Consider the following 19,850-nt stretch of genomic DNA (forward strand, 5'->3'; position numbering starts at 1 on the left):
ATTTTTAATATGTTGCCTTGGGTTTAATTTTTTATGTAGCTTCTTGGTGTTTGGTGTTAAATCCTTGGTAGTCTTGCACTATATCAGATGTCAAAGTATTTAATCTTATATTGTTTTCAGCCTAGGTTGATTTAAATTAAAGTCAGCAGAAATTACCAGGGTTGGAAAAGAATACACTTCTAATCTTTTTCTTCAGGAAGTAGCTGCTTTACAATTTCAACAGTGCTAATTCTAGTCATAAGTAAAGTAGTTTGTTCTTGTTGAACCTGTATGTGGTTCTTGATTTTTTTTTTTTGTATGTGCTCACTGTGTTTTTTTTTTAAAGTGTGTGTCCATTTTTTAAAATGGCTAAAACTTAAAAACACAGTCATCAATCAGGTGGAAAGAACCATCATCCTGGGAATAAAAGCACTGACTTCTTATTTATTAAGTTTGAAATGATCAGAATTTGGAATTACAACAGTGGATACAGTTGCTGTACTGTCTTCTTTGTTGAATTTAGGAGTGATAATGGTTGGAGTTATTGTTGGATCTAAGAAGACTGGCATTAATCCTGACAACGTTGCCACTCCCATAGCAGCAAGTTTTGGAGATCTCATCACCCTTGCCATACTAGCATGGATAAGTCAGGGTCTGTACACTTGCCTTGGTAAGTGTGCTTTGAAATGTGTATGACTCCCAGGAGCCTTTTTTGGGGTTAAGAGGGTGGGCAGAAGGCTGGGAGGGAGAGGTTAAGCAAACCTTTCAGTCTGACTTACTGTTTTGTCAACATTTATACCATTAAATGGTAAATCTTAGATTGCCATGATGTTTTTTCCCTTTTTTTTAAAATAAACCATAGAAGACACTAACCTGAACTTTGGCACCATCTAGGACTATCTGAAAGACTTAGACAATATCACAGTCAACCTACATGTGAAATATAAGCCTTAATAATGAAGAAACAAATAATGTGAAAATATTTTCTCACAGTGAGAAAAGAATGTTAAGAGCCTTATTCAAAATGAAATCATTTCTGCAACTAACTCATTCCATAGAAACTATTAAAAGTTTATTGTATTTTAAAAGACATAATTGTAGACAATTATAGTATAAAATACCACAGATAAAATACTGTGTTGTCCATAACTTACCAGAGATGCTGATATCATCACATACAGTCTTTACAGCTCATTGTCCAAACCCTTTTATATGGAAGTATTTCAACATCAGCCAGAAAAAATACCTAATAAGACTCAAGCTACCATAGTGTGACTAGCAGTTGTTTCTTCAGTATTTGGTTTTTCATGTTTAGAAAGTGTTGTCATAATGTCAACTTAAATGTATCAGTGTGCAAAAGAAGTATTTTTTAATATTTTCTGTATTTTTGTTAAAATTCAAATAGCATTGTTTATTTTGTAACCATAGTTCAGTCTTTCATATTGTATTCTAATACCTCAAGATTAGATAAATCTAATACCTTAAAATATTTCTCAAATACTTTTTTTAAACACTTTTTTTAAGGAAGTTTTAAAATTTACAGTGAAAATTGATGAAGATATTATTTAGCACCTCTTCTTTCTTCTGATGAGAAAAACTCTTAAAACATGCAATTCCTTTTAATCTGTCAATCTAAACAAAAAACACTCAACCCTCCCAAAAAAAGGATGGGTAAAGAAACCTGGACTTTTTTCTTCCTTTCACACATTTCCAGAAATTTACATTTCTAGATACAAGAGTTCTAATGTATCTCAGAGGAATGAAAAAAGAAGTGGGTACAGTTTGAACTGATCCTTTGCTGCTTTTATAGCTGTCATGACCACTGACATTTTCCTCTGCCAATGCATTTGGAAAGCAGATCCCACATGTGTGGGGGTAAGAATCAGTGTGCTTCCAAGGCTTACTCTCAGTTTTCTGTCTTCTGGAAATATTTCTCTTTTGGTGAAGTATGTAATTATCTAGTTACCGCTAAAATGCCTCCTTCTGCTCTTTGTATATTTTTTTTCAATGTCTTTGTCTTTCTTTCTTTCTGGAAACAACAGAGTCTTTCTAAAGAAAGAAAATGCCACGAAACCCTAGGAAATAGGTGGTTTCCAAGATGCACATATTTGAACTATGAAATAGGAATAAAAGTATGGAGCACTTTCACCTCAGAAGAGGTATATCAAGTTGGGAATGAAGGGAAGAGGCATTCAGAGGATGATTAGGCAGCAGGTTAAAAAAAAGTTAAATAATTTTTATTTAAACAATACATGAATGGGATGTGAGACTTACAGCTGTGATGTATTAAGAGGACTAGAGTGATTTTAGAAAACTTTGGGTAAACCAGAGAGGAACCCTTTGAGGAGTATTGACCAGACAGATGCAGAGAGAGACTTGAAAGATTAAATCCCTGATGCAAACCTCAGCAGAAGCTGACAGCTTCTTTATGCTTTATGCACCTGAAAGAAGCATAATTCTAAACCTGTCATTTTTGTTTTCTTCTCTCCATAAGCCTGAACTGTTGGCCACAGTCTGAAAAAGGATACTGGACTAGATGAGAACTGTGCCTCATCCAGCACAGATATTATTATGTTCTTTCTCCTTTCTGTTGCTTCTGTGCTTTCTCACTGCTAGAATAAGAAGCCCGATGGGAATGATAAAAAGAAATCTGAAGTTTATAGGTAGTAATGAAACTGGATTCACCTTTGAACTGTGTTCAGAATTAACTATTTTCCCGTGTGATTTATTAGCCTAATGAAATGGTCTGAAACAAAATAAGTTTCTGGGTGCTCTCTGCATGGGATGAGTTGTTTTCAGACAACAAGACTGGAAGGATGGAAATTATTTGTATACAAGCTTTATGTTTGCCTGTAACAGAGGTGTACAGCCTTTGGTTTGACACAATACTTTATGGCATACCCTGAAGAGACAGGGGAAAGGGCTGTAGCATTTTTACCTAGGCCAGGGCCAAATGAAACACCTTGTTTGGCCACTATCAGATATATAATTTCTTAAAGGTTGTTCTGAGCACTTTAAAAACAGTGACAAAGCTATCAAACATGGGGATTTAAATAGTAAAATGTTAACAGTTCTGAACTCCCGAAGAGCTGTGAATCCTTGTTAAATAGCTGGGGGAAAGCACTAGAGGGCTCCCCAGGACCATCACTGGGACCTGGCACATTTCCTCCAGCAGAACACAAGCAGTGCTCTGGAATACACTCAGTAAATTAAATGTGGAGGTCTGTGTTGCCTATTGTCAGTAATAATTTGAAAACTTATTTGAAACTTCCAATTTTTCTCACACAATATGCGTTTAGCTCCTGTATATCTTTGATCCAGGTTGAGAAGACAAATTGTGTGATTCACATCATTGTTTTTGGGTTATTACCAGCTGTTTTGAAGCAGTATATTTGCAGTTTACTTCTAATTTCTACTAGGGACTGCATTATTTGAGCAAGATGCCTTTTCCCATGTAAGCTGCCTGCTAATAAATCTAACAAAATAGGAGTGAGATGAACCCTAAAATTGAATTAATTTATTTTCTCTTCCCATTCTTCAGCTATTGTAAAATGTATTTCCTTCTTTTGTGAATTAAATATGAAGAGGAAGATGTCTATCTTTCATTTAAAGATGCAGCTCAAGGCTTATAGTTTTAGATTTTTGTATTAGGAAGTTCTACCAATAGAACTTTTTAAAAAAAAATAAAATAAAAGTCCCTCACTGTTCCCAAGAGCTGAGTATTCTCAGCTGGAGCTAAGATTTCTCAATGGTCCACATCTTAGGTCATGGAAAGAAGTGAAAGGAGGAAAAAAAGACCACTCAAAGGAAGAGGAAGATAATACACTGTAGAATAATTAGATAATTAGATAAGGACAGGAAAAAATCTCTTTTGGGCTTTGTCTTGTTCTCATTCTAATAGCTTTCTACTTTTAGTTTGCCCAGGGAAACATAACTTACTATGTTTTCTGCTGGCTCTGCTGCAGAGGTTGTTACTCAATGCAGAAGGGTAGTAACTACTAAAATTTCTACAGCAATTATTTCAGGAGATCCACTAAGGTAACATCAAAGCAGTAACTGCTTGGATTTGCAGCCATTATAATAAGCCATAATGTATGGGTGAGAATATTTTTTATATACCAACTACTCCTCTTTGGTAGTGTTTGTGTGATCTATATTAACTATTTCAACCTGTTCATTTAAAATATATTTTGTTGTAAGACTAAATTTTGAAGGTTTTGACAAAATGTGTTTTAACATTAGGTACATGACCATGCTTCTCATAAAACAAACATTTAAAAGTGGAATATTTGCACAATTTATACTTATATATTATCCCTTAGGATAGATTTTCCATTGTTTACCTCATTGTTGAATTAGGAAGCCTTGGATCACTGTAGTAGCTTCTGTGAGGATGGGATTACAAAACCAAGTAATTGCAAAAAAGTAGTGTCCTTTCTGTGGAAGCAGCTGTTCACTTTACAGTCTCAGCTTTATGATGGTACTCACCAGTGTTTGCATTTGTATTCCTGTGAAATAGGATGGAATTATCATGGGCAGGTGCAAGCAGCAGAATTGCCTGTTAATTTTTAGACTCAGACTGGCTATGAAACAACTGAGCTACTGATATAAATGTCTCAGTTTTGCATGTTGTGCTTGAATCTTTTTAGATATGCTATTTCTGGAAAGATTACCATATTACCTGCTTCGGGAAGAAGGGAGTGTACATATGCTAAGAATTTGGATATAAACAAAGTGCATTTTCATTATATTCAGTTTCTTTTAAAAATTTTTTCTTCAGTTACAAAATAATGTCATATATTCTACATCCTTACCTTATTTTTTATCATAAAACATCATACAAAAATCCTCTTCAAAATTCCTTCTTTGTACTGATGGTTCTGTCCTTGAGAAGGTGAGAGATGATGATCACAGATGGCAGATATTAACCATATTGTTTAGTGCAGTAGTTGAAACTTGTATAAGTACTTGTACAAGTTGTACATGTAATTGTAATGTAGATTATTAAAATTCCTCAGTTGTATGACATAGATCATAATTTATTTAAGAATTCTAAATTAAGAAAGAAACATTTAGGAATATCTTGAGAGTAAAAGTTTGGGTTTTTTTCTTTATTATTATTTTAGAGACATATTACTATGTATCTCCTTTGGTTGGTGCCTTTTTTTTGGCTCTGACTCCGATGGGCATTGTCATAGCTGCCAAACACCCAGCTACCAGAACTGTCCTCCATTCAGGATGGGAGCCTGTTATAACTGCCATGATTATAAGCAGGTAGGTCTGTTTATCTCACTGCATGGAAGCATCTTGATAGCCATCCTGCATCTCTGTGTATCTTGATTGTACTTAAGAGACCCAATTATGTAGCCTCTAGAATTTAGGCTTTTGAATTTTGAATAGCACTGATCTAAAAGATTATTTAATCCAATTAAAGTTATGCATCTTAAAAGTAGAGGAATTGGCTAATACTCTGTGGTTTTTGTTATACAAGAAGCCAATTTTAAGAATAGCTGTAGTGAATAGGTACAGTGATGTTAGTCTGTAGCTCAGAATGAGGTAATGGCTCAGGGGAAAGATGAGATCAAAGTCCTGGCTTGAAGATGATCTAAGTCAGATTTATTTTTTAAATACTGTTTAATGGTCTTGCTTGCCTTATTCTAAATATTGTACTTTGTTTTCAGTATTGGTGGCCTTATTCTGGACACAACTGTATCTGATCCTAACTTGGTTGGAATTGTTGTTTATACCCCAGTAATTAATGGTAAGACACTGACAGGATTAATTGCTACTATGTATCAATTGATATATCTTGTTTTGATAAAGTAAATTTCTCTTATGCTAATTAATATCTGGAATATTAATTTAAATTTTTGATTTTGATGTCAACACCTGTTTATTTGAACACCTGAGAAGTGCTTCCTGTTTTCACTACAACCTCTAAAACAGGATAGAGAATGTGAGAAGTAGAAACCTCAAGTATGCATTAAGAAACTGAGAGTGCAAATATTGAAGGAGTATATTCAAATATTAAATTAGCAAATATTATATTGAAGCAGTTATGGCTGGGAAAATGTAGATAAAATTTTTTCTCCAAGGGTTTGTTTTTTTTCTGAACATCCAAGGACAAATTTTCAAACAATAATTTACTATCATCCTGTAATGTGTATTCTTACAATATAATAATCCTGTAATGTGTGTTCATATAAGAACTAGGAAGCATGCAGGCAAGTAAATAAACTTCTCAAGAAAAATGTGTGTTGTTTCCGATGAATGGTATGCACTTTTCAGATTGGTAAGAATGAATTTGTGAAAATTGGGTCCTTAAGTTAAGTGTTCTTTCTTCTACTGTTAAGAACAAGGCAAATTTGAGAAGACCAGTTAATATCTAATTAGATTGGTGCAGTTTAAAAATGCTTTTTTTTTTCCTCATACAGTACCACAGGGTTGATACCTATTTAGTTTGCAACAACTATAATCACCAGAACGGTTCCCACTGTATTGCTGCCTGTTCTTTCTCCTTTTTGTGTTTTTCAATTTGATTTCTTACATTAATTTGCACTTTTATGTATTCTTTAAATTTAAAGAATACATAAAATTAAAACCATTTAAAATTAAAACCGTTTCTCTAGTTACCAAGAAGATTGTTTTAACTTAAGTTTGCTCTTGAAAATTTCATGTGACTATGTTCTATTCTGTTTTCTAAGCTATAAATTAAATTAATTATGGCCACTTCTTTTCCACCTTGATAATAAGATGTTAATATGGTCACTGGATTTTCATTTTGAACCACATTGCCTTGATATAATTAATTTTCCAGACATTGTTAATGGAAATGTAACACTGGATAGCACCCAAACATTTTATAAGCTTTACTGTGGTTGAGAGTTAATAGAGCTATTGCTGCAAATATTACACAAACTGTTCAGTTAGAGGCTCTGACAGAAGCATGTTCTTAGCAAATTCATGTTAGCATGTTTTAAAGCTTTCACGTCTTCTGGATTCTTATAAATTGTCTTTTTAGTAATTTGCTCTAGTTCTTCTGTAGGAATAGGAATTTCATTGATATACAGGTTCTCTGAATCATCCTTTTTGACCCACTTTAAAGATTTATTTTCTGTTTTCTCCACTACAGCCCTCAGGTATTCTCTAACCTCCAAGATAATCAGTTTGTAAAAATGGTCACTAATACTTCATGGATTCTTCCTGTAGCTCTCTAGATGCAGTAAATTTAACTTAACCCCCAGGCCCTAGTACTTACCTACTTGTCTTCAGGAATCACCATTTTTATGAAGGCAGTGGACAAAAGGAATGGAATATTTCAATCTTCAGCAGAGCATGTTGCTTGCTCTTGTTTCTCATTAAGGCTATTTCCTTTCTTCTTACTTTTAATGTGAAACATTTCTGTGTTGCAACTCGAGTTCCTTGCTAACTGTAAATTAGTTTTTACACTACAGACATTGTTTCCTTGCCTTCTTATGAATTCAAAATTACAAATACTTGCATCCAATTTTTGTGTGTTTCCATTTTGATTTGCAGATACCTAAAAGGCAAGGGAGACATGTTGATCTTCAGGGTTTTTCTGCTTTACACCTATATCTTTTCTTATAGTAGTCCTTTTTTTGGTTAGCCCCCTGGATTTGCTTCCTAAGAGAAGAAGATTGGTTTTTTTTCTTATTAGGCAGGTGTACCCAAACCAGCATTGAGGCAATGCCAGTACATTCTTTTGAACTGTCTTTATAGGAAAAAGAACTAGCCAAAATGTATAGAGCCCTGGAGGTTTGGCTGACAGGTCAAAAGGTCTTTGAAGGGTTAGGCAGGTGTAGGAGAGGGAAAGCTGAAGCTGCTGTAGCAGGCAGGGAGGGAAATGACTCTTTCCAGGAGGCTGGGATAGCAAGAAGCATGCTTGACTCAGAATTCTAAAGGTAGAGGCATTTCTACTGGAAAATATAGAGAAAATATGTTCTGTGTAGAGGATGCAGGGTTTTATGGTACACCTCCTGGAAAAGGAAACTGTAGGCAGGTAATTTTTTGGGTTGCTGTTAGATTAGTCTCTCCTGGGTTTCATAATTCTACTGACACCTTTTGATATTGCTGGTCAGTTCAGTGTAGTAAACTGGGGGTAAGGAAGTTCTTCAGTTAAAAAAGCACATCTGTTGACACTCATTTACTGACATGAAAGGTGTGTTAGGTCACTTAACAGATGGCTTTTTAAATATTACTGTTGCAGAAAGTTTACCTTTCTTGGCCTTGGAATTCTCATTGTAAGCCAAATGGCAAAACAAACTGAGGGTTTTCTTTTTCTGGTTCCTTTATCTTAAAATTTGTAGCTCCTGTGGCACAGAAAACCTGGGGGGGAAAAAAACCCCAGGAAAATATGAAAGAAATATTCTTTTCTATTGGGAATTTGTCCAGCCAAAATTTGAGGACATTATAAATCTGTCCAGAATTTCAAGCTGTCACTGTTTTTTCAGGGCCATTTGCTGTGTCTTGAGTACCTGAACAGTATTGACTGCAAAATGGTCAGGTGTTAGGCTTCCTGTGCACCATTAAGTAGGTTTCATCCAAGTCCTGTCTAGATAGTTTGCTTATACTTAGATATGAGACAAGTGATTTTAATCATGTCTTACACTGTGGAGCCATAAATATTTTAGTTTAAAAAATACTGGTCTGGAATTTGAGCAACCTCAAAGTTTTCCACCCCTATTAACAATAACTACAAATATTTGCCTAAAATATTAAAACAGTTTTTAAGCAGAAAGGCATTTATAGTTAGCTTTACAGCTGGTGGCCAGACATATTTCACAACTGTTTTTTTCCATTTTCCCACTGTTAAACACATTTCTTGAGATGAATAGTTATTTCTAATTCTATGGGTGGGCTGGGTTAAACTGCATCTCTGCTTTTTGAAAATAAATAAATTATTTTATTGTTTCAGGCAACTGCCAGACTACTTGAGATTTAGATGTCTCTTTGATGTAGTAAAGTTCTGAATAAAATAACTAAGCCCAAGTGTGGCTGTGCTTCAATCTAGATACTCGAGTTGTGTTTTCTCATGAATGAGATGGTTAAAATTTGCAAATCCTCTTACAGCATCACAGCATGTTGAATTTGGCTCAGGATTTCCAATTTGCAAGTAACCAAGTTCCTTTTGTGCAGAAGAAAAGATAACATCTTAAACAATTATATGCTTTTGAATATGCAACAGAAATGAGCTAAGGTGCAGTTACCAGATAGAGCCACTTTCCTCTCCATTTTCGTTGTGTGCTTATACAAAACATTATGAGACATCTTCTAAGTATTTGCATTTCTGAAGTTGCTGGTAATAACCAACATGTCAGTAGACTTTATCCCATTTTTTATGCACCTTGAAGAATGAAAGTTCTACAAATTAATTCTGAAAACACCTGAAATTTTTAAATACTTCATATCAAAAAACTTTCCTTTGGAGGTGATTTGAAGCAGTACTCTTTAAAGGTAACACAAGCCTGTTCTAATATTTCTTACTCTTTGGCTGTCCATACTTTAAAAGTATTTGCTATCTGGAGGGAATACATAGGTATTGAGGAATATGAGAAACACATGTGAGGAAAATCTAGTAGAAAACTTAATGAATGTTAAGACAACTCCAGTTGTCTGGGAGATGAAAATTAAGCTTAGGCAATACATTCTGCAAAACATCCCCTTTTTTTCTGTTTGTAGGGTAAATTGAATGACAGACATTGAGATTTTTCAGAGAGCTTTTATCATAAATTGTTTTGGAGAATATGGGAAAAATGCCACAGAAACCATTCCTTTTCAAAAAAATAAAATATATCTTTTAATAGTTAATTATTTTAATTTATTTTAGCATAGTTATACTTTGATTTTTGTCACAGTGGTGATTTTTCTCTGAGTGGTATTTTGATTAGAATATAACCTGTCTCAGAGAGTTGAGCATCTGAAATTTGCCTCTGTAAATCACAAGGGAAAACATTAGTGTACCTGGATGGTAATAGAGCACTTTAGGCTGGGGAGCAAATTAATTTTTCTGCATCCTGAATTGGAAAGAATGTGTTAGACTCAGAAGGCACCTCTAGTCTATGAGAACTTTATAATTCAATCTTTATTTTGGCATGAATAAGGAGGAGGGTTTTGATTTTGTTATTTACTTCTGATGCATTATTGGGTGATGGATTTACTACCTCTTAGTTGCTAACTTGTACATGTAAACCTGCATATATTCCTTTATAGTGTGTGATCTTTCTTTCAAGTGTTACTTGTAAATTTTTTAGAAGATTTCAGTAATCATTGTGTCATTTTCACAACGCAATTGTATCCAGAGCATTTTCATTTTTTGACAGTCAAGGAACAATTTTTATTAGTCATAGGAAAGAAATTATTTATGAGTCAATTCAAACATGGAATGTAATAGTTGCATATATAATAAAGATTTCTCTTAAAAAACATCCATCTAGGGAAAGCTAATATTTTCCATCTGTTTTCCCCCAAACATTTGTAAGTATTAAAAGAAATGCTACAAAATAAAATGTAAGATGAATGAAAAAACCCCCACATAAATAGGTAGCTATTTAGGTATTTCATTTGCATAAAACAGGATTTTTAAAAGTTAATGGTAGGGAGGTCAGGGCAAAAATTTATCTTGTATTTTCTGAAAGATAAGATGATTATTCAAAAATTTAGAGTTTTTGGTCACCATTGTAACTGAGATTATTTTTATTCCTTTTAATTTCATTTTTATGATGCAGATGTTGAACCTCAAAAACCCTGTTTGTCAAAACTGAATATTTTGAACTATGGATTGTACGCAGGAATGTGCAAAAGTGAGAATCTTCCAGCCTTCCCTCTCTTGATAGATTTACAAGATCAATGTGGGAATTATGTTGGCCTAATTCTCCCCTTATGTAGATATTAATTGATTTTAGGCCCATTGCACAAACTGTATTATAGGTGCTTGGGAACAACACACTATTCTGTGACTGATTAATCCCTCTCCATGGAACTGGGTTTCTAAAAATCTTTAATCTCAGGTTTGCTTTGCCTGTTCTTACACAATCTTCTGTGTGCCTCATCGTGCAACTCTTTACATTTTCATGAGCAGTCATAGCAGTGGTCATTAAAGCTGAGTATATCCACTTTATCTGTAGGGTTCTCAGTAATTTAAATGGAGGCAATTTTCTACAGGAAAAAAATTTCAATTATATATATTCAAGGAAATGAACAAAAAAAAAAAAACAAAACCAAGAATGAGATGGGGACCTATAGGAATGGAAGGAACTTCATAAATAAAATCATTGAATACTGCTTTGAAAATTTTATGTTGCCTATTGTACAGTTCTCCCCTTGCGCTAAACAAGTACTTAAACCAAGATTTTTTGCTGATTAGTAATAACATGGTGCATAGGGTTATTCCTACTCAGATGGAGGACTTTGCACTTCCTTTTGTTGAATTTCAGGAGATTTTTCTTGACTCAGCTCTCCAGCCTATTCAGTTCCCTCTGAATAGCAGCACAATCCCCTGGTTTATCAGCTGCTCCTCCCGGTGCTCCCTCAAAAACCTTACTCTATTTATGAAAAAGCATAAGAAAAAAACAGCCCAGTGCATTACCCAGGGCAGTGGATGATCTCAGACTGATCTCTGTCAGCAAAATCCAGCTTCCCTTAACTTCCCTGTGTTTTTACCTTCACTGAGTTATGAGACACAGATTTGCTTTGAGGTATTAAGACTCATTGATGTAAAGTGCTTTAATGTGGTTTTCTGAATAGCATGGTTAGTTCTATTATTAGAAAAAATTTGCTAGATGATGATTAATGGAATAATGCCCATGGGCCTGTTTACAAATACATGGCATGGTTTTGGCTCTACTTTCAATATGGTTTCCTGTGCTTGTTAGACAAAAGACCTGTGATAACAACTTTTACAAGAAATGTTCTTGCTTAGCCCTTAACTGCCTTTAATAAAATGATGAGGTTTTGCATTTTCTTTTAAAGCTGTAAGTCAGTGTGACATCCTTCACACTTCAGCAGACAGCATCTCTTCTGCTTACTGACACAGCAGCACCCTCATGTTGAAGTTAAACACATTTGCTGTTCAGAGAGGAATGAAGTAATAATTGCTGCATTTTACTTCAAAATATATTGTTTTCCCCTATGTTGTAGTTCTTGGAAAAATGAAAGAAAATGAAAGAAGTCTTCACAAATTTAATATTTGTTATGATGTCTGCAACAGTGCAATAGGAGAAAAATTTCTGTATTAATCAAATGTTCATGTAAACAGTCCACATATACATTTACAGAGCATTTAATAATATGAGCAGCTACTGAGCATGGGGTCATTTTATATGTTTAGAAGATACTGAGAAGTTATCAGTTTTGTGTATCGACATCTTGCCAACCTACGCAGTTTTATCTTTTCTCTGGTACTTGCAGGGATCTGATTAGTCTGGTATAGCTGAGATGGTAACTGCACATGCACAATAGCTGCTGTTACCAAACAAACTGAGTATCTCTGTACATATCAAAGTGATTCATTCAGCCTTATACGAGTCATTCTGTGACCAGCAGAACAGTGAAACCTGATTCTGCTCTCATTTGTATCCAGAGGTTTTAGACAGTCTTCTCAACCTGCAGTGCTCCCTATTGCCTCGTGTTCCCGCTATACCCACTGCTCACAACATTCTCTCCATTTTCCCTCTGCTTTCCATTTTCCCAACGTTGCCATTCCTCTTCTGTCTCACTGAGCTGTTGGCTGAGCAAGAGGCATCATGCCTCGCTCCAAGCTGAGTGCTGACTGGCCAGCTGGCCTGCTTATGCTTATGCCATGAACTATATAGCTCATATTATTACTGTCCTTGTCTCACTGAGGACATGGGTTTGGATCTTTTCCTTTATTGATCTAGTCACTGTTTCGTTTTTGGTAGATTGTTTAACCTGGAATATAGCATATCTGTCCTTGTGCCAGACATGATTGAAATTGGCCCAAAGGTTCAAAAAGAATTAGAAGAAAGAACTGATAGGTGAACAGACAGAACTCAAATACAGTGTTGCTGCTGCAGTCATCACCATGCATTGTTGGTTGGCTGACACTGAGCAGGATGTATGGATTCTAGAAGCATTTACGCTTTATTATATCTGGCTATCTTCTGTGAGTTAAAATTATACTATTAATATTAGGTTATTGAGACAAATAAAATTTAAAATAATTTTGCTGAATATACAAATACCTTATTTCCATTTAGCTAAAACAGATTGTTCAACTCAGCTGTAATTAGTTACACCTCTTGAGATCACACTCCACACTGGCTGTTCTGGTTAGCTTGTCAGCTTTTGCAGCGCAGCCATCCCCTCCTTTACCAGTATTCCATGGCTGGCCAGCTTGTTTTAGAATCTCTTTTGAAACTTGTCAGTAATTTCTTGCTATCTATGAGCAATAGGGCTTGGGGAATACTTTCTCTAAATGATAGTTATAAAAGTGAAAAGATTTGTCGTTAATAGCTCTCCATCAAAGGATTTACAACCAATCTTACACCTTCCTTCATAGACTTGTCAATGTCTGTTGTCCAGACAGATTTTTGTAATCACCATTTCAAGTGAGTTTATTTATATTTTCCTTAATTCATTTATCTCATTTGGTTTCCCTTATTATTAACTAGGGAAAAAAGTCCAGATCACCTGTATTTCTGAGCACCTGAATTTGTTGAAGCAAACAATTACTAGTCACAAGAGGAAGTTACATACATTCTAGAAAATACTTAAAATCTAGTGAGTTCTGCCAAAGTAGTTTGTAGTTGCTTTGCAACAAAACTCAAACCAGCTGTACGTACTTCTGTCCTTTATTTCTTTCTTTAGTGCTATAAGAGAAGCAGATAGTGGAGGAATATTATACTATTTTTTTCTCTTAATATTGTTGTGAATAAATCAGTTATTGCAGTTGTTAGCCTGATGGTAATTATCCAGACTGCCTTTATGTCCTCTTTTTTAGCAGAAACTGTTTCATATTTTCCAGTTATATGGCACTATCCCCAGCTACGTACCTCTACTAAGAAGCAGTTTTACATAACAACTTTTTCATAATTCAGTCACAGAAATTACTTGATCCTCATCCAAATGTGCATCCATCCTTAATTTTACTCATGCCTCTCTTTCTGTACCTTATTCTCCTTAGTCAGAAATCTCTAATCTGTTGTTCTCAGTTGAAGGACAGACTTTGAGTCCTATTTAGATTGTTTTTAATCTTTTGAAACCTTTCATAGATAAATCCCTGTCTTTGCTACTTTTTCTGTAGTTCATCTGAAAAAAAAAGAGCTACTGCTATTTTAATTTTCTTTGCAAATTCTAAATCAACCTTTTGGGAGTTCATCTTTTATCCTGTAGCTCCTGACTGGGAACATGCATTCCCTGATTTGTATTTGAAGTTTTTCCTTAAAAGACCTACTTCCTTGTTAGCTTCAGCCATTTATTGTCTTCAAGCAGCAGTGAGGCAGGACATTTTTCAGATCTCAGTGTTAGACCTCTGTGCTAACCACTCCCTTGTAGTCACCAAAATAATTTGGCAAACAGTGTCTTCTGGTCACCACAGATACTTGTTCTGGAACCAGACAAAGCCCTAAGTGTCAGATAAATTAATTCAACTACAATAAGCAAGGCCTTTCTCCTTCTGAATTGGGGACAGGATCTGCATTACTTCTGCTTCTCAGACCAACCCATTGCTATGTAAAGCATCTGAAGTGAGGGAAAGAAAAAGCATGTGCTTGATGTGCAAGTAGACAGCTCGATTATAATAATAGGAGAGTTTCATGTGACTGCATTCTGCAATGTGGATATTACAAATTGTTTAAGTTTTCTGTTCACTGAAGTAAAAATTCATAGAATGGGAAACAGCTCAGGATAGAAGGAACCTTGAAATGTCATCTGGCTCAACCTTGTGTGAGAAAGAGATCTTGGATGAGCTTTTCTAGCACCTGGTCTGGTCACATCTCAAAACCTCCAGTGGAGTGGACTGCACCACATCCCTGGGGTGGTTGTTCCAGTGAATGATTGTTCTCACTATAAGAAATTTCTTTCTTGTATTGAGATGAATGCTCTGCCAGTACAACTTGTACACATTGCCTCTTTTCAGAAAGAAAGTAGAATAGAATCTCTATCACTACCATTCTTTTAACAAGACAGCTATTCAGATGCTCATTCTTTCAGCCTGAATTCTGAGTGGCAGAAGACTATATTACTCATGCTTTGTGTCAGAGGAGAATGCATATATTAACTCCTGAATCCTTTTCTGGCCCTGTGGTTCTGTGTGTGAAATCTGAATTTGTGTTTGTGATACTGAGTGCTTCTGCTTTCATTACTTGCCCTGGCCAGGAGTACTGTCCTAGGGAGGTAATCCAGCTGTGGCACAACTGTGTCATACTTCTGGTGATCCAAGAGGGATTTCCAAAGAAGAACCGGTGATAAAAGGGAGTTTCACCTATGAGAAAGCATAGGATTGAACTTTTTTTTGGAAAGTTTTGGATTTTTTGCACTTACCACAATTCAAAACTGATCTCCAAATACCCAGTGATACATTGAACTGTAGCCCATTTTTTGGACTTATTTTAATGACTTGCAGCCTGTCTATAACTAATATAGATCCTAAAGATATTTCTCCTTTTGACTTTCAAGTACTGTGATAAACAGAGAGGAAGTTGGTAAATGTGAAAAAAATATTGGCTACTATAGGAAAAAAAAAAAAGCTGAACATTTTTCGTTGGTTCCCTTTTGCATTTCAGGTATTGGTGGCAATCTAGTAGCTATTCAAGCTAGCAGAATTTCTACCTACCTCCATTTACATAGCATTCCTGGAGAGCTGCCAGAGGAGGCCAAGGGTTGCTATTACCCATGCAGAACATACTATGGTACAGGTATGTCTTACTTAAAAATCCTGTCTCACATCTCTTTACTCCTGTATGCCTGACTGTTCCACCAGTGAGAAATGGCAATGAACTGAACTTTCTGTCTGCAATTCAAAGGCTGGAGAGGCTTGGTAGTTTCCTTTGCTTGCAGCTGTTTGCCTGTGAGAATCACAAGAAACTCCCTAAGGGGTGGAGGAGAAGGGAGGAGCACAGAGAAGGGGTGAAGCCCTGGCAAGGGCTGGTGAGGCAGGACACCGGGATACCTGCTCAGAAGGGTTTCAGCCTTCAACTTTCCTTAGCTTCTCTGCCTGCTCCTAACTTTTGTCTGCCTTCAGAACTTCAAACCAATTTCTTGTTAGGGCCAAACATTGTATCAGACATTATTTCTAAGCCAAATCCCTGATTTCCATTTTCAGTTTGCCATTTTCTCTGTAGATTGTTTCTTCACAGCTTATTCCTCCCCCGTGTTTCCCTCTTTCCTAATGAAGTCTTAACTGTGGTGAAATGTGATGTGTCACCACCATGTATTACACTTCCATATTTATTTAATGAATTGAAAGAGATGTAAAAATGGTAAATGTGGGATTACTTTTTAGAAATGTAAGGTATTTTTGAGGATATTTCGAATATGGAGTACAAAAGATCTTCTTTCCTAGTAAGGCTTTAGGAGGTCCAAAAATGTAGATGATATTACATGAGCACAGAATGAAGGCAATTTGCACCCTTTCCCAGAAGGCCTCTGCTTACCTTTTTTTGAAAACAGTTAAATTCCTCAAGGAGTCTTCTAGTGGAAAACAATGCATGCTGTTCCACAGTAGCCAATGCTGTGGAATTCCAAAAATGGGAGTGTTTTTATATTGAATAAAAATCTAATATAGTAATTGAAGAGCTTTACCAAATTTTGTTTTAAATTTTTTAAAATTTTTTTTTTTTAATTTTTAAATTTTTTTTTAAATTTTAGGAGTAAATAACAAATCAGCCCAAGTTCTGCTTCTCTTGGTGATTCCTGGACACCTGATTTTCTTGTACACAATCCACTTAATGAAAAGCGGACATACTTCCTTAACCCCCATCTTTATAGCAGTGTATTTGTTTGCAGCTCTGCTACAGGTAAGAATAAGTACAACTGGGAAATGCTTGTATAAAATCAAGTTCTTAAAGAATTTATTTTTTTTTCCCCTGGTATCTGAAATCTCATGAATGGCACAAGAAGGTGTGGTTTAATAGAGGCTTTCAGCACAGCTCTGAAGTAGCTGATTATCTCCAGAAATATACAGCTTACACAGGTGTGCTGTTGTTGTGAGTGCTTTTCAGAACACACTTGACTGCATTAGCTCCTTGTCATACATCTTTCACATGCTTTTGGAACCATTGCATCTAAACCCCCATCATTTTAATCAACTAGAGGGGAAATGGAAAGAAGGGAGGGGAAATGCAAAGAAGGAAAGGTAGCATTTATGAATAAGGAAAATCAAGGAAAACAGAAGAAATATCCTAAAGTGGTTTACATTAGTGTTTTAGTCAACATAGTCCAGTAGATGAAAATATTACAGCTTCCTGGGTGTGTTCTTAATATTTATTAGTTTAAATTAATATGACAGCAAACACTCTACAAGAAACTGTAATTGCATTAATTGTCAAACTTTGTTACCTTATTTGGCTGTTTTACTTAGTGGTCTGTTAATACCCACCAAGGGCAGTTCGTGAAAGATTTCTTTTGAAATAGCAATGTCTCAAGGTGAAATGATTTCATTTTGAGAAATCACTAACACAAAATTAAGGATTTTATTAAAATTACACACAATTTTTAAGTATAATCTGCCTGAATTAATGTTTCATTGCACCTTAAAACCAAAAAGTGACTGTTTGTGTTACACGGTAGAAGTGTAGTTGAAATATCCATAATTTAAATATACATACTGCTTCGAAAAATGTGACCAACTTAATTTTAGAATACAAACAACATTATCAACAGGTCAGTACTTAATAAAATTATAATTTTTAATGTTCTGACTTGTCCCATCTTTTCCCACTGCTATCTCAATAAGGTCAGGTTTCAAAAGCTGTTACTATTTTATATGAGAATTTTACACCTTTCTGGTAGAACATGACTGGTAACGTTTCAACCTTTGCAAGTGAGAGTGCCATATTAAAATACATAAATTACTTTTCATTTCCCTCTTAGATAGTATTCCTAGTTTCCAGCCCTATCACTTGCTTTATAGTGTGTTTTCCAGAGGAAATGATGCTCTTCCTTTACTCTATATGTGCTGTCTGGGCTGGGGCAAGAGTCCCTGGGAGTGTAAGACTGCAGTGTGATTGCAGGCAGCATTAAACTTCCAAGATTTCCTATGGGAATTAACCTGAATTCATAAATCCAGTCCTCCTGCTCACAGAACTGCAATCACAGCATGTTTAGGAGCACTGTTTCTTCAGCAGCAAGACTTGAGAAATGCAGAAATTTCAGGTTCTCACCTGAAATCCAAGTTAAGGCATTATGGCAGAACTTCCAAATGACAAAGTAATTCAGACCCAGCAGCAGCATGTTTACAGGTGTAAAGTTGCATTTTTATTGATTCAGAATCTGATTGGAGTATTCAGTTTTTAGTCATGTATCTCTATTGCAGTACATCAGGCCACACCTGATTTTCTCAATTTTTCACCAATAAAGCAGACATAGGGCTTTTTTCTTCTTTTTCCCTGCTACCTTTTATGGATTATTATTTTATAGATTATTTTTTTCCTTGTTAATCTACTGTTTTTAGTCATAAAAGGCATTTTGAGGTGTATTTATTTGGAAATGGAGTACCAGTATTGCAAACTATAACTTCTCATGGATATTGACATATTTACAATTTGAAACACCTTGGCTTTTAAGACTTGAAAATACTTAATAGATTCCTTCCCCCATTTGAATTGTTCTGGCATTTTTCTAGTAGTGATTATTGTAGTGTTGCATATCTCAAATTAGAGCAGATTTAGTTTTCAGAAAGATGATGCTCACTTTAATCTTAAATCTTCAACACACTTTATTTACCTGTCGGTCTGAAGTACTTCCATACTGCAGTTTCATGCTTTTAAGTTTCTCCCTTCTCAAGGAAAGCATTTAAATATTTGTACTCATTCATCTTCCCTTTTTCAGTGACATCATCTATGCACCTGGAAATTGTAAAAAACAGTTTTCAGGCTGCCTAACTAACAGCTACTAACAGCTACTGGTCCTATTTTTCCTGAACTCTTTTATATTTTTGTCCTCTCAGTGAGAGCTTTTCCAGTTCTGCTGTAAAACTGAAAAATCTCATAGCTAAGTATTATTATTTCGATTAATAACAAACCAAATGCATCAACAGACTTTTGAGCAGTGAGGGATCTGCACTCTAGGCCTTTTTTATAATATATTGGACTTTGTATTTATTTTCACTTTGCATGGAAGGTATATGAAAATGGATGTAAAAATTACAATCGTGCTTGCAAGCTGGATATTTTATGTTTGATATGGTAAATGATAATTTAGCAGAGTACAGTGATTCCCAAAGGTAGGAGTTAATTGTCATAGTCAGTCCTGTGAGGAAGTTTGATATCACTGCTTTGTCCTTTACCATTCCTTACCTGTGTTGAGCTGGGGGGCAGAAAGGGTTGCTGAAAATTATTATGGCGATATACCACCTATGCAGGTTTTTTCTCACTATGTTAAAATAATGTTAAATTAAAAAATATGTTAAAATAATGTTAAATTAAAAAATAACAGCAGCAATTAAATGAATTCGCTTGTCTTTAAAATTCAAGTGATTATTGTTAGGTGTTAAATTATTTAATGGCATATTCTACAGTGGACTGCAATAGATTTTTAATTGACTTTGATTCTGATTATTATTTCTGACTGTCCAGCTCTGTTTATTTAAAATGGACAGGAAAGGGTGAGCGAAATGGCAAATGTTGAACTCTAAATTGAATGTTGGAGTAAATGGGAAAAAAATCAAGAAAATA

The 19,850-nt window shown here is 35.1% G+C and overlaps 1 protein-coding gene across 1 annotated transcript in view; it reads left to right on the forward strand.

Moving 5' to 3' along the window:
• Positions 1 to 19,850, forward strand: part of SLC41A2 (solute carrier family 41 member 2) — a 41,878-nt gene that overhangs the window by 13,145 nt on the left and 8,883 nt on the right. Inside the window, exons 6-10 of the mRNA XM_015629123.2 lie at positions 503 to 649; positions 5,106 to 5,253; positions 5,661 to 5,740; positions 15,741 to 15,872; positions 16,825 to 16,973. Coding sequence (XP_015484609.1) covers positions 503 to 649; positions 5,106 to 5,253; positions 5,661 to 5,740; positions 15,741 to 15,872; positions 16,825 to 16,973 — 656 coding nt within the window. The remainder of the gene's footprint in view (positions 1 to 502; positions 650 to 5,105; positions 5,254 to 5,660; positions 5,741 to 15,740; positions 15,873 to 16,824; positions 16,974 to 19,850) is intronic.

The sequence above is a fragment of the Parus major genome, chromosome 1A, assembly GCF_001522545.3.
Source record: "Parus major isolate Abel chromosome 1A, Parus_major1.1, whole genome shotgun sequence".
In the NCBI taxonomy this organism is placed as follows: Eukaryota; Metazoa; Chordata; class Aves; order Passeriformes; family Paridae; genus Parus; species Parus major.